The 11,952-nt window shown below is 53.7% G+C and overlaps 1 protein-coding gene across 2 annotated transcripts; it reads left to right on the top strand.

The window, feature by feature from the left end:
- The first annotated feature begins 48 nt into the window (after window positions 1-48).
- On the top strand, window positions 49-11,420 carry HSD17B14 (hydroxysteroid 17-beta dehydrogenase 14). 2 transcript variants are annotated; one of them, XM_069457794.1, is made up of 10 exons: window positions 49-177; window positions 393-521; window positions 1,649-1,687; window positions 1,840-1,922; window positions 2,611-2,677; window positions 2,986-3,077; window positions 10,440-10,544; window positions 10,870-10,937; window positions 11,051-11,147; window positions 11,236-11,420. In XM_069457794.1, exons 2-10 carry the CDS (start codon window positions 434-436, stop codon window positions 11,407-11,409), a joined length of 813 nt encoding a protein of 270 aa, XP_069313895.1. In that variant the 5' UTR covers window positions 49-177; window positions 393-433; the 3' UTR covers window positions 11,410-11,420. The 2 variants fall into 2 exon arrangements, with proteins under 2 accessions (XP_069313895.1, XP_069313894.1); XM_069457793.1 differs by having other exon boundaries at window positions 49-521.
- Window positions 11,421-11,952: the final 532 nt, after the last annotated feature.

The following is an 11,952-nucleotide window of genomic DNA, read 5'->3' as shown; positions in this document are numbered from 1 at the left end:
ATACCTAAAATTTGGTTTTCCCAACACTGTCCAAATCTGGATTAAAAGTTTTGACTCTTTAGTCAGTAGCTCTCCTTCTGTCTGTTTGGGGTTGTCACACCGGGGTCTCCGAGGGGCAGAGCTGGAGTCGTGGACTCCTGGGTCCTGAGGGAGGAAGGGACAGTGGGCTTCTAGTTTGTAGGTCTGGGAGAGGGGGGAGCTGGAGGTCTGGATTATCGGGTCTGAGGGAGCAGGGGAGCGACACCCTGACCCCTGGGTCTGAGGGAGTCGAGTCGGGGGGCAAGTTTCAGGTCCTTGGCCTTCCCGGCGTCGCCCGCCCCCGCTCCGGGGCTGGGCTTCCAGGATCCAGCCCTTATTTATGTTTGATCCCACGGCCTCATCGGACTTTGGAGGTGGAAAGAGGCCCAGGGTGAGTGACCCAGACAGACTCGAAATGGCCACAGGAACGAGCTACGCTGGGAAAGTGGTGATTGTGACCGGGGGCGGACGCGGCATTGGAGCCGGGATTGTGAGAGCCTTCGGTGAGTAGGGGTCTAACGGAAGGATGGGAGTGGGGGGTAATGAGCGTGGGAAAAAGGGACGCTGGTACTTTTCGTATAAAAAGGGAGTCTGGATTCTCTTCGTATAAAAACTAATTTGCAATGCTAATTGCAATGCTAAGTGAGTTAGGATGGAAAGCCAAGTAGGTGTTCAGGGCATGGGTGGAGAGAGATTTCTCACGCAGCGATTGAGATATCAGAGTAAACAAGAAAGTTTATTTTATCTTTTAGAAGGACAGAGAGACAGAGAGAGAGGAAAGAGAGGGCGAGCAGGGAGACAGGGAGACGGCCTTGGCATCCCAAAGAAAGAAGGGGGTGCCAGCCCTGAGGCCAAGTGGCTTGCTGATTTTAAGGGGGAGGACGAGAACCAGTGATTGTTGTCACTTGAAACAGAAGCAGCTGTGGGAGTAATTAACAGGAGGCAGCTGCAAGATGTCATGTCATGTTGTCCAGTCTTTCTTGCTTTTCCTGTTCCTTGAGACTTGGTTATCTCTGAAATGTAGTCAGACTTAGCACAAGGGATGTGATTTTGCCCCTGAGACTTGGTTTGGGGCAGGAAACTGAGGCCTGGCATTTGCCCCCTGCTGTCTGTCTGTGCAGGTGCTTCTCAGGAACACCGGAGGCCACAGAAACAGATTCTAAAGGCTTGGGGCTGGTGATGTTCAGAGAAAGATTTGCATTTCCCTTTTGTCTGTGGGGCTCCTTTCAGACGTTGTGAAAACAGAGTCCCTGCAGGGTGCCTGCCAGCTAGAGACAGAGTTCCTGATTGATCTTTAGCTGTTATTAGAAAACCAGGAGGTTAGATATTTTCCTGTTGTTTCAGCAAGGCCGGCCCCTTTCGGTGAAGGGTGCAGTGACAGCCCGGGGCCTGGGTTTTTGGCAAGGTCTCCAGGAAGTTAGTCTCTTTTTCTAGGTTTGTTAATGAAGCTGCAAAGCGTGTGGTTTGGGTTATCTGGAGTAGCCCGGGGGAGTTTGTGTCAAGATCTCTGCCCTTTGTCCCGGGATCGTCATGACACTTTGGGATCACGAGGGGAAGGTGAGGGAGAGAAGCCCCACAAGGGGGCAGCAGAGGCCTTCACCACGGGGTAACTGGGTCTCTCCCTTCTCAGTGGACAGCGGGGCCCAAGTGGTTATCTGCGACAAAGATGGTGAGTGACAGTCCCTCAATCTTCACCCCTGCCCCCTCCCCAGGGGTCTGGGTCCCGTAGCCCCCTCCTCCGTCAGACCCCGGGAGTCCGGGTCCCCAGCCCCTCCTCCCTCAGACCAGGAGTCCAGGCTCCCGGCTCTTCCCTCCCTGCAGAGTCTGGGGGCCGGGCCCTGGAGCAGGAGCTTCCTGGAGCTGTCTTTATCCTCTGTGACGTGACTCAGGAAAAAGATGTGAGGGTGAGAGAATTTTCTGCCTCTACTCCCTGTCTCCAATAATTACCTCTCTCTGTCTCCCTCTCTCTCTCCATTCTCCTCTAGGGGATTGAACATGCTGTTCCCTCTCCTTTCCCTCCTCTCCCGGCTAAACTGTACCTGCCACGAAGGTCCCAGCCCAGTGCCACCCACCCACGTGCATTAGGCTTTCCTTGATTCTGACGACCAGGTCGTGTTCCTGGGTTTGTTCTCCTTCATCACCTACGTCTCCAAGGCTCTCATCACACCTGCCAGGTGGATGGAAATGACTAAATCCCTCAAAGTGGGCCTCCTGCGACATTTTTTCTTCCTGTTTCTGGGTTTCTGTCTCTTCTGTTTAATCAGTATCTGTTATCTGCCCCCTTGGGTCTCTGCTCCTCTCCCTCTGGGTCTCTGTCCCCTTCCCTCTCTGGATCCCTGCCTGCCCCGATCCCTGGAATGACAACTGCAGTGTGACGCCAACCAGCTGTCTGGTCTCTGGCTCCTGGGCCTTCCTGTCTCCTCCTGTCCTGCAGTGCCTGGTGATCCTGGGGAGTCCCCCTGCTTCCTCCAGCTCGTGTCCCGTCAGCTCTGCGCCCAGCTTCGCCCTCCCTGCCTTGCTTTTGGGAGCACTGGCTCTTCCAAGGTGGGCACCGCACAGCGCGGCTCATTTCCACGTTTCCTTCCTCCCCAGACTCTGATCTCTGAGACCATCCGCCAGTTCGGCCGCCTGGATTGTGTGGTCAACAACGCTGGCAACCGTGAGTTGGAGGCCTGAGGGCCATTCCCCACTGTGGCACAAATAGCAAAAGACTTACCCTGCCCCTCCCAACCACAGGCCTGAGGTGGGGGTGCAGGTTTTAGTTCCCCAAAAGGAATGGAGGATGTTGAAAGGAGACAGAAAATATTTTTTGTCGTTTTTTCAGGCCATTCCCTCTGTTACAGACTCCATTGTACAAACTCTGCCCTCTGTCTGCCATCCCTGCCAGTCCCCCAGTCACTGTCTCCCCTCCCTGTTCTGTCCTGGCCACTCCCTCACTGCTCCTCTCTCTGCCCCGCCCCACCCCAGACCCACCCCTGCAGTGGCCCGAGGAGACCACCGCCGAGAGCTTCCGCCAGCTGCTGGAGCTGAACCTGCTGGGGGTTTACACCGTGACCAAGGTGAGCACGGGGCACTGGGCTGTGAGACCCGTTTTGTCTAAGAGCAAAATGTTTCCTGTTCCTTAGTTTGATCTCCTTGTTCCGAAAGGACCCTGTTCTTTGTAGAAAATAAATGGGGGCTATTACCTGCATCCAACAAAACCTACCCATGTAGCTGCATGGCCCAGCCTTCTTAGGAACCTTCCAGGACCTTCCAAACTGGTGCAATGGTGGTGCGAGGGGATGCTAAGAATGTAGGGGGACGGGGACACAGTGGCTCACTCCAGTAATCCTAGCAGGCTGGGAGGCTGAGGCAGGAGAATCGGTTGAGCTCAGGAGGAGTTCGAGACCAGCTTGAGCAGGAGCCAGACCCCATCTCTACTAAAAAAAGAAAAAAAAAAAAAAATAGAAAGAAATTACCTGGACAACTAAAAATATATAGAAAACCTTAGCCAGGCATGGTGGCGCATGCTTGTAGTCTCAGCTACTCGGGAGGTTGAGGCCGGAGGATCACTTGAGCCCAGGTGTTTGAGGTTGCTATGAGCTAGGCTGATGCCATGGCACTCTAGCCCAGGTGACAGAGTGAGACTGTCTCAAAAAAGAGAGAGAGGGAGAAAAAAAAAAGTATCAGGCCCAGAGAGGCATTTAAAATGTAATAACAGACACATCTCACGCCCACTTGAGCTAAATAATTACCTCTTGAAGCCAATGGCTGTGTGGGCTCTAGACTAACTGCCGCCCAAGTAGCCATAAAATGCCACACGCCCTATAGCTCCATAGCAGACGGCCAATCAGGGATTGGTGTTATTTCTGTAAACCAATGGGCACTCGCGACATCTGTAATCGCCCCTTGTCCTGACTATCCTTTATTCTTTAAAAACCTGAGCCTCTCTTTTGTTCTCCGAGCACTGGGTGAGGCAACTTGGCAACGTGTCCCCCGCTGCAGTCCCCTACCTTGGCCCTAACTGAACTCTCTCTATAAAAAACAAGCAAAAGGACAAATGTCACCTCCTCAGAAAAATCGTTCCTGGTGCTCCTTACTCACGTGGCACCTACACACACATCCATTCTTGGTGATAACATAGCTCTTTTCTTCATCGCACTTTTTAACTAATTCATCCAACAAATATTTATATAGCACCAGCGACGCGGTAAGCCCTGGGCGCATAGTGGCGTTGAACAAAATGGACAAAAATCCTTGCCATTGGGAGCTGGTGTTCCATCAGGGGAGACGGGCAGTGAGGACGGAGATTAGCATGTAATGTCAGGGAGAGATAAATGCTAAAATGTGAGGGGAGTCAGGCAGTAGAGAGCGATGGCTGTGTGTGTGCTAGTTAAGAAAACTTGTTACTTGTGCAAGTACATTTTGCAAAGTACATTGGCAAGGGCGTTTTGCAAGTACAGTCTGCACCAAAGTAGGGAGGATCCCGTGTTGAACCTCACGGGCCCATCGTGCAGTGCCAAGAATTACCAGCATTCCGATAATTCAGTATGTGTCTTTCGCAGATGAGGGCTTTTACAAAGCGGGTTTGTGTGCTCTTTTAGACAGGGTGGGTGCTCAGGGAAGGCTTCTCTGAGAGGTGTCATTTGAATCAAGACCCCAAGGAAGTGTGCAGAGAAGAGCGGCTGGGCAGTGGAGCAGCCAGTGCAAAGGTCCTGGGGTGGAGTGGCGCCTGGTTTGCAGGACGAACAGTGAGAGGCCGGTGTGGCTGGAGCCGAGTGAGGGGGAGAGGGTGGGACAGGAGGGCAGAGAGAGGGCAAATGGGGGCCCAGGTTGAGCCAGACCTCGTGGGCCACAGAGAGAACTTTGCTTTGACACCAAAGGATTCTGAGCAGAGACAGAAGCTGCCGTATGTGGCAACTGGCACCGTCTGGAAGGGCCACATGGGGACCAGACTACAAAGCGAGGGCTGAGGCGGGGAGCCCAGTGAGAAGGTGGCTGGGGTAGTGGAGGTGGGAGGTGACGGTGTGGGTTTTTTAGGTTTATTTGTTGCCCCCACCCCCAGAAACTGGCAGGACAGAGCTGCCATCTGCTGCAGCAGGAAGCCTGGGAGGAAGAGGGTCTGGGTTGGGGACGTCCTCGTGCCAATGGTCAGCGAGCTCTGGGATTCACTGGGCTGGGACGAGGGCTGAGGTCTGGAGACTTTAGTTTGGGGCTGACAAGCTTGAAGCCGGAGGAGCTCAGAGGAGCAAGCGTAAGCGGACAGGGCAGAGCCCCCAGGGGCCCCAGTGTCAGGGAGCCTGGCTGCTGACTTTGAGGTCCCTTCTAAGATCCAGGTGAAATGTCCCTGGACACTTGGGCAATCCTCTGCTCAATAGGGACTTTGGTTTCCGTCCTCAACTTCTGTGGCCTTTTAAGATTGACCCAACACTTAAACACCTCCACACATAAAACACACCTGCACTCCAACCTATAAAGGTTTAATATAGATATTTATTTTTTTCATTAGTTGCCAACATTTAAAAAGAAATTTTGTGGCCGGGTGCAGTGGCTCACACCTGTAATCTCAGCACTCTGGGAGGGCAAGGCAGGAGGATCGCTTGAGGACAGGAGCTCGTGAGCACAGGCGGAGCAAGAGTGAGATCCTGTCTCTATTAAAAATAGAAGATATTAGCCGGGCATGGTGGTACATACTTGTAGTCCCAGCTACTTGGGAGGCTGAGGCAGGAGGATCGCTTCAGCCCAGGAGTTCAAGGTTGCAGTGAGCTATTAAGAGGCCGCTGCACTCCAGCCAGGGCAACAGAGTGAGATCCTGACTCAAAAAAAAAAAAAAACAAAAACAAAAACAGAAATTTTTCCTAAGCAATTAGATTACTGGTTTCTCTTTAAAAGTCAGTAAACTGGACCCATGGGGCGAGGAGACTGCTACATGCAGCCCAGCTCTCCGTTGCGCCCCAGTCCCTGCCTCCCCCCATTGGGCTGCCAGAGCCTGTGGGCTGTGAGTGATCTATACAAAAGCCTCAAGTGGGAGTTAAGGGTCTAGATCTGGGGCTTGCTTTGCTTAAGTCCTCTGCCACTTCCTACCTGCCATGCCATGCAAGTTACTTATGCTTTCTGTGCCTCTGTTTTCTTGTCTGGAAAATGGGGCTAATAATAGTGTCTCATTGGAAGAGTTGTTCTGAGGATTGAATGAGATTAAGTGAAATACCCACGAAGCCCTCAGAGCATGCCTGGCACCGAGGTCACCCTCCGCAGTTATTATTTATCATGAACCTTGCCCTGTTGTGTTTCTTTTGGCCAAGCTGTTTGGATCCACTGCGTGTGAGATCCCTGGGATACGTGTTGCGCAAAGGGAGCCTGGAGAAAGTAGAGGAGAAAAGGTGAGATCTGAGCTGAACCCTGAGTGGGATGGAAGGAAGTGAAGTAGGGCACAGGGTGTTGCTCTCACCAAGAAGAGTGTGCAAAGGCTCCGGGGCAGGTGCCAGCAGGTATATCTTTTTTTTTTTTTTTTTTGAGACAGAATCTCACTCTGTTGCCCAGGCTAGAGTGAGTGCCGTGGCGTCAGCCTAGTTCACAGCAACCTCAAACTCCTGGGCTCAAGCAATCCTTCTGCCTCAGCCTCCTGAGTAGCTGGGACTACAGGCATGTGCCACCATGCCCGGCTAATTTTTTCCTATATATATTTTTAGCTGTCCATATGATTTCTTTCTATTTTTAGTAGAGACAGGGTCTTGTTCTTGCTCAGGCTGGTCTTGAACTCCTGAGCTCAAAGAATCCACCTGACTCGGTCTCTCAGAGTGCTAGGATTACACGCGTGAGCCACTGCGCCCAGCCCAGCAGGTATATCTTAAGAACATCTTATGAGAAGCCCATCACTATCTCCAGCTTCTGCAATTATAAACATTTTGTTAAACTTGTTCTACCCACTGCCTCTTGCCATCCCCTCCTCAGGCATCGTATAATTGTATCGGTAAGAACTTCATGGCTGGATGTGTGGCTCATGCCTATAATCCCAGTACTTTGGGAGGCCAAGATGGGAGGACCACTTGAGGCCAGGAGTCCAAGACCAGCCTGGACAACACAGTGAGACCCCATCTCTATAAAAAGTTTTAAAAATAGCCAGCATGGTGGTGGGCACTTGCAGTCCCAGCTGAGGCAGGAGGATCACTGGATCCCAGGAGTTTGAGGCTGCAGTGAGCTATGATCTCGCTGTTGCACTCCAGCCTGGGGGACAGAGTGAGACCCAGTTAAATGCACCCAGAAGTCCCCAAATATCTTATTATAGTTGGTTTGTTCACACTGGGATCCAGACAAGGTCTGCCTATTGCATTTGGTTTTCCTGAGGGTGAAGACTTGTCTGTTGGGTCATGCCTTTGTCCCAGCACCTAAAGCAGTGCCTGTTAGGAAGAAATCTGAACACTTGTAAGTTGCAGTTTCATTGTCATCATCACCATCATTACCATCATCATCACCACCTTTACCATCACCGCCAAAATCCCTTGGAAGCTCTTTAAATGCTGACTCTGGGGTCCCTGCCCCAGAATCTCTGGGTCTTTTGTCCTCCCTGGTGGATTCTGAGACAAGCCAAAGTTTATGACTCTCTAGGCTAGAGAAAACAGGGAGCGATTAGGGACATTTATATAGGCAAGGAAATGGTATCTTGTGGGCAGCAGGGATCCACAGAAGGTGTGGAGCAGGGTGGGCCACGGAGTGTGTCAGCTGTAGGCTCTGAGAGCTGGATTGGTTCTTTGAGAACTATCCGTCCATTCATCAAACTGAGCCTGGTAAGGGTCTAAGCGCTACAGCGGGGAGCCAGACCCCTGTGGTCTCTGCTTACAGTCCCCTGGCAGCCAGGTGTTGCTACATAAACAGATGAGTTCCTAAGAGTGAGTGCTTGGCATTAGGAAGGGGATGGGTGTGGCTCTGGAGAGTGTGCCCAGGAGGCAGCCCTTCTGGGAGTTGGGCCAGGCTTCCAGCTGCAGTCCCCAGGGGAGGGGTGGGGCTGGGCAGAATGAGAGAAAGGGGTGGTGCAGAGAGAGGCTGGCCTGGGGAACAGCTCCTGCAGGGTTTTGAGGGCCCTGCTGAGGCATCTGGTCTTTATCTTAAGAGCACTAGGAAGTCATGGAAGGTGTTTGAGCAAGGATGTGATGTGATCTCATTCATATTAACAGATCACTCTGGCTCCTATATGTACGAGGGACAAATCGGAAGGCCAAATGCAAGTTCAGGAAAACCATTATTAGGAGGTGATTGCAGTTGTCCAGGGGAGAAGTGGGGGCCTTCAAGGCCCCTGTCCTTCTCTGACCTCACCTCCCACCACACTGGCCTCGGTGCTGCCAAGCACAGCACGTCCACTCCCACCTCGGGGCGTTTGCACTCGCTGTTCCTCTGCCTGGCAAGTCCTTTCTCCAGATTTCCCCACAGCTCACACCCTTACTCCAGGTCTTTGCTCAGATGTCACCTTCCCAAGCCCTCCCTGAACATGCTAGTTAGATTGTACCCCTCAACACTCCCAGCCCCTCATCCTCTGTGCTTGTTTCATGCCCCTCCTCGCACGCCAGCTCCCGAGACAGGACACTCATCTGTTGCTGCCTCCGCCTGCAGTACCTCAGCTCCACGTGGGCAGGAACCTCTCTATCTTCTTTTCTGAGGCATCTGTGGCATTTACCACGGCACCTGGCACATAGTAGGTGCTCAGTAAATGCTTGTTGACTGAGGCAGAGAGAATTGCATAGATTCAAGAGATCCTTAGGAGCTACAGCTGCCACGGCTTGTTGCTGGGATGGCTGAGGCTCCGGAAGACTCCCAGGTCCCTGGCTTGAGACCCTGGGTGGGAGCGGGCGCCATGTGGGGGGCTGGGAATGGGGGTGGGGAGTGGGGGAGCTGTCTAGGCTTTAGGGGCCCAGTGGGGTGAGTTCTATATGGGAGACATTGGGATGGAGGTGTCCAGATGTCCAGTGCATCAGGAGCTCCAGAGGGCAGGTCCCAGAGAGATTTAGGGATGCCGGTGGGAAACCAGCAAATTTGGGGCTCCCCCGGCAGAGATTGGAGAGTGAGAGGTAGGCTCAGGAACCCTGAAATTTAGGGAACATAGGGTCAGGCCAGAGTGAGGCTGGAGGACATCCAGGACAGCAGGTTGGGATCTGGGATCCAGGATCCGGTATGTGAAAGCAAGGGCAGGCGGGTGGGGGAGGGGAGTCAGCTCAGCACAAGCCCTGCGGGTCCTTGACCGCAGCCAGTGCAGGTGCTCAGTGACCTTGCTGGGCAGGGAAGGACACTGGCCAAGGAATGTGCAATGTGTGCAAGGGCTGGGAAGGGGCTTGGGGAGTGTGGGACAAACATTTATGGAGTTCCAACTGTGTGCCTGCTCCTGGGTGAGGGTGGTAGGAACCACATCTGAGACTCCCATGGGCAGCGTGGGGGGAGGCAAGTTAAACAGCAGGGCAGGTGCAGGGCCTGGGTGCAGGGCAGGCCGGGGTGGGGCTGCTGAGGGAGGGAGGGTTTCCAGGCTGATGGGAGCGGGGCAGAGGCCAAGAGGGTGCGGGTGTGTCCCTGAGGCGACAGCCAGAGGACTACTCTCCCCCCAATGCTCACATAGTCATGTGGCTCGTGCTCTAATCATCTTTGAGCTGTCATAAATTCCTACCCGTTTATGGATTTTGGCCTCAGACAGTAGGCAGCAAATATGGGCTCTGTTGGGTGTCACGTGACCTTCTGTGACATGACAGTCTCCTCATTTGTAGAAATGCAGCTACTGCTGTACCTCTTTGTAGGGTTTTAGGAGGATTAAATGAGCTAATCTACGTGAAGATCTGAGAACAGGCACTGACATGGCCAGGTCCTCAATACATCCATTCATTCCTTCAAAAGATATTTGAGGCCAGGTGCCATGGGGGTGGCACACGCCTCTAATCCCAGCACTCTGGGAGTCCAAGGCAGGAGGATCGCTCAAGGCCAGGCATTCAAGACCAGCCTGAGCAAAAGCAAGACTCCTACAAAAAATGGAAAAATTGTCTGGACGTGGTAGCACGAACCTGTAGTCTCAGCTACTCGGGAGGCTGAGCCAGGAGGATCGCTTGAGCCCAGGAGTTTGAGGTTGCTGTGAGCTAGGCTGATGCCACAACACTCTAGCCTGGGTGACTGAGTGAGGCTGTGTCTCAAAAACGAAAAAAAAGGACCCAGAGAGGGGGAGACAGAGTCAGAGACCCAGCAGAAGAGACAGACCCTTCAGACAAGAAGAAACTCCTTAAGTGCTGAGACCCAGAGACCCTAGGGCAAACCAGAGAAGGTACTAGATGCTGTCCCTATGGGCCACCAAGATCAATTAGGAACATGCCAGGGAGATGGCCACCGTCCCAGATGTCAGGATGCCTGTGGCTGCGTTTTAGTGGGCTGGGGAGATCCGGGGCTTGGGTGGCTTATTCTTCCTCTTGCCTCCCTAGTTTGCCCTTCCCTACCTGCGGAAGAGCAAGGGGAATGTCATCAACATCTCCAGCCTGGTAGCGGCGATTGGCCAGTCCCGGTCAGTTCCCTATGTGGCCACCAAGGTACACCAGCCCCTGCCCCTTCCCTCCCTCCCTTCCTTGCTCCCATGGGCCTTGGCTTTGAGGCCAGACACTTTAAGAGTGGGACCCAGCAAGACCTTGGTTGGGAGAATGGCACACCCAACTCCCACATTCAGCCCCAAGGCATAACAACCCGTGACAAATTGCTACCCCCCAGGTTTGTCCCGAGAAACAGAACGTGGTGCATCCAAGGAGAGCGTGGCTTATCCATTCTGATGCTGCTGCTCAATGGCACCTGTTGGGGGGAGAGGACAGTGGGGACACCATCTCCTGGAGACTGAATTTCTCTGGGACCCGTTTTCTGCAGGGGGCAGTGACAGCCATGACCAAGGCCTTGGCCCTGGATGAGAGTCGATATGGTGTCCGAGTCAACTGGTGAGCAGCTCCAAGTTGGCTGAGAGCCTCCTGGGGGAACTGAGAAGGCTGGGAGTCAGCCCAAGAGGCAGCATTTGAGACAGACTTCTCCGATCCCCTCTCCCTTCCCCCAGCATCTCCCCAGGAAACATCTGGACCCCACTATGGGAGAAGGCGGCAGCCTCAACACCTGACCCCAGGGCAGCAATCCTAGAGGGCACGTTGGCCCAGGTAGGAGTGGGGGTCATAGCCAGGGGGAGGAGGTGAGGCCATCAGGTGGGGCTCCTCTTGACCCCCACTTCCCCCCTTCTCTCCCCAGCCCCTGGGCCGCATGGGCCAGCCTGCTGAGGTGGGGGCTGCGGCAGTGTTCCTGGCCTCCGGAGCTACCTTCTGCACAGGCATCGACCTGTTTTTGACCGGGGGTGCAGAACTGGGCTACGGGCGCAAGGCCAGTCCGGGCACCCCCGTGGACATCCCTACTACTCTTTCCTGATTTCTCACATTTCCACCTGGGCCTCCCTGCCTAGGACTTCCCCGCCCCCCACCGAACTCCAGCCTGTACCATCTGCCTCCCAGGTGCAGCCCCCAACCCCTTAGACTTTAAGCCCACTTAGGAATGTGCCGGATCACCCTGCAGTTTCCCATAAAAGCAACTTGCAGCCCTAAGGAGAACATCGTTATATTTATTTCCCGCCCTTTGTACCAGTCCTTCTGCGACGCCCCCATCACCTGTTGCCTCCCTGAGGCACTACAGCTCCCCTACAGGCCAAGCAGGTACCTGACGTTGCCAGTGCCTGTCGCCTGTCGCCAGGGGATCCTGGGAAAGGTAGAGCAGTTTGGCTTCACCTGTGCGCTAATTAAAGGGCCCGCAGGGGAGAGTAAATTAAACGCTAATTAGGAGATAATGGAGAAGAAGCGAAAGGGCCTCCCCTTTATTCTTGGCCCTTAGGGAAACGGAGTTTTGACCTTGCCTGTGGAGCCGGAAGGTGGCTGCCACAAATTCCAGAGGGAAGAGGAAGTTGGGGGTCGAGACATC

This window comes from Eulemur rufifrons, chromosome 24, assembly GCF_041146395.1.
Source record: "Eulemur rufifrons isolate Redbay chromosome 24, OSU_ERuf_1, whole genome shotgun sequence".
NCBI lineage: Eukaryota > Metazoa > Chordata > Mammalia > Primates > Lemuridae > Eulemur > Eulemur rufifrons.
This window is presented reverse-complemented; position numbering and strand designations above follow the sequence as displayed.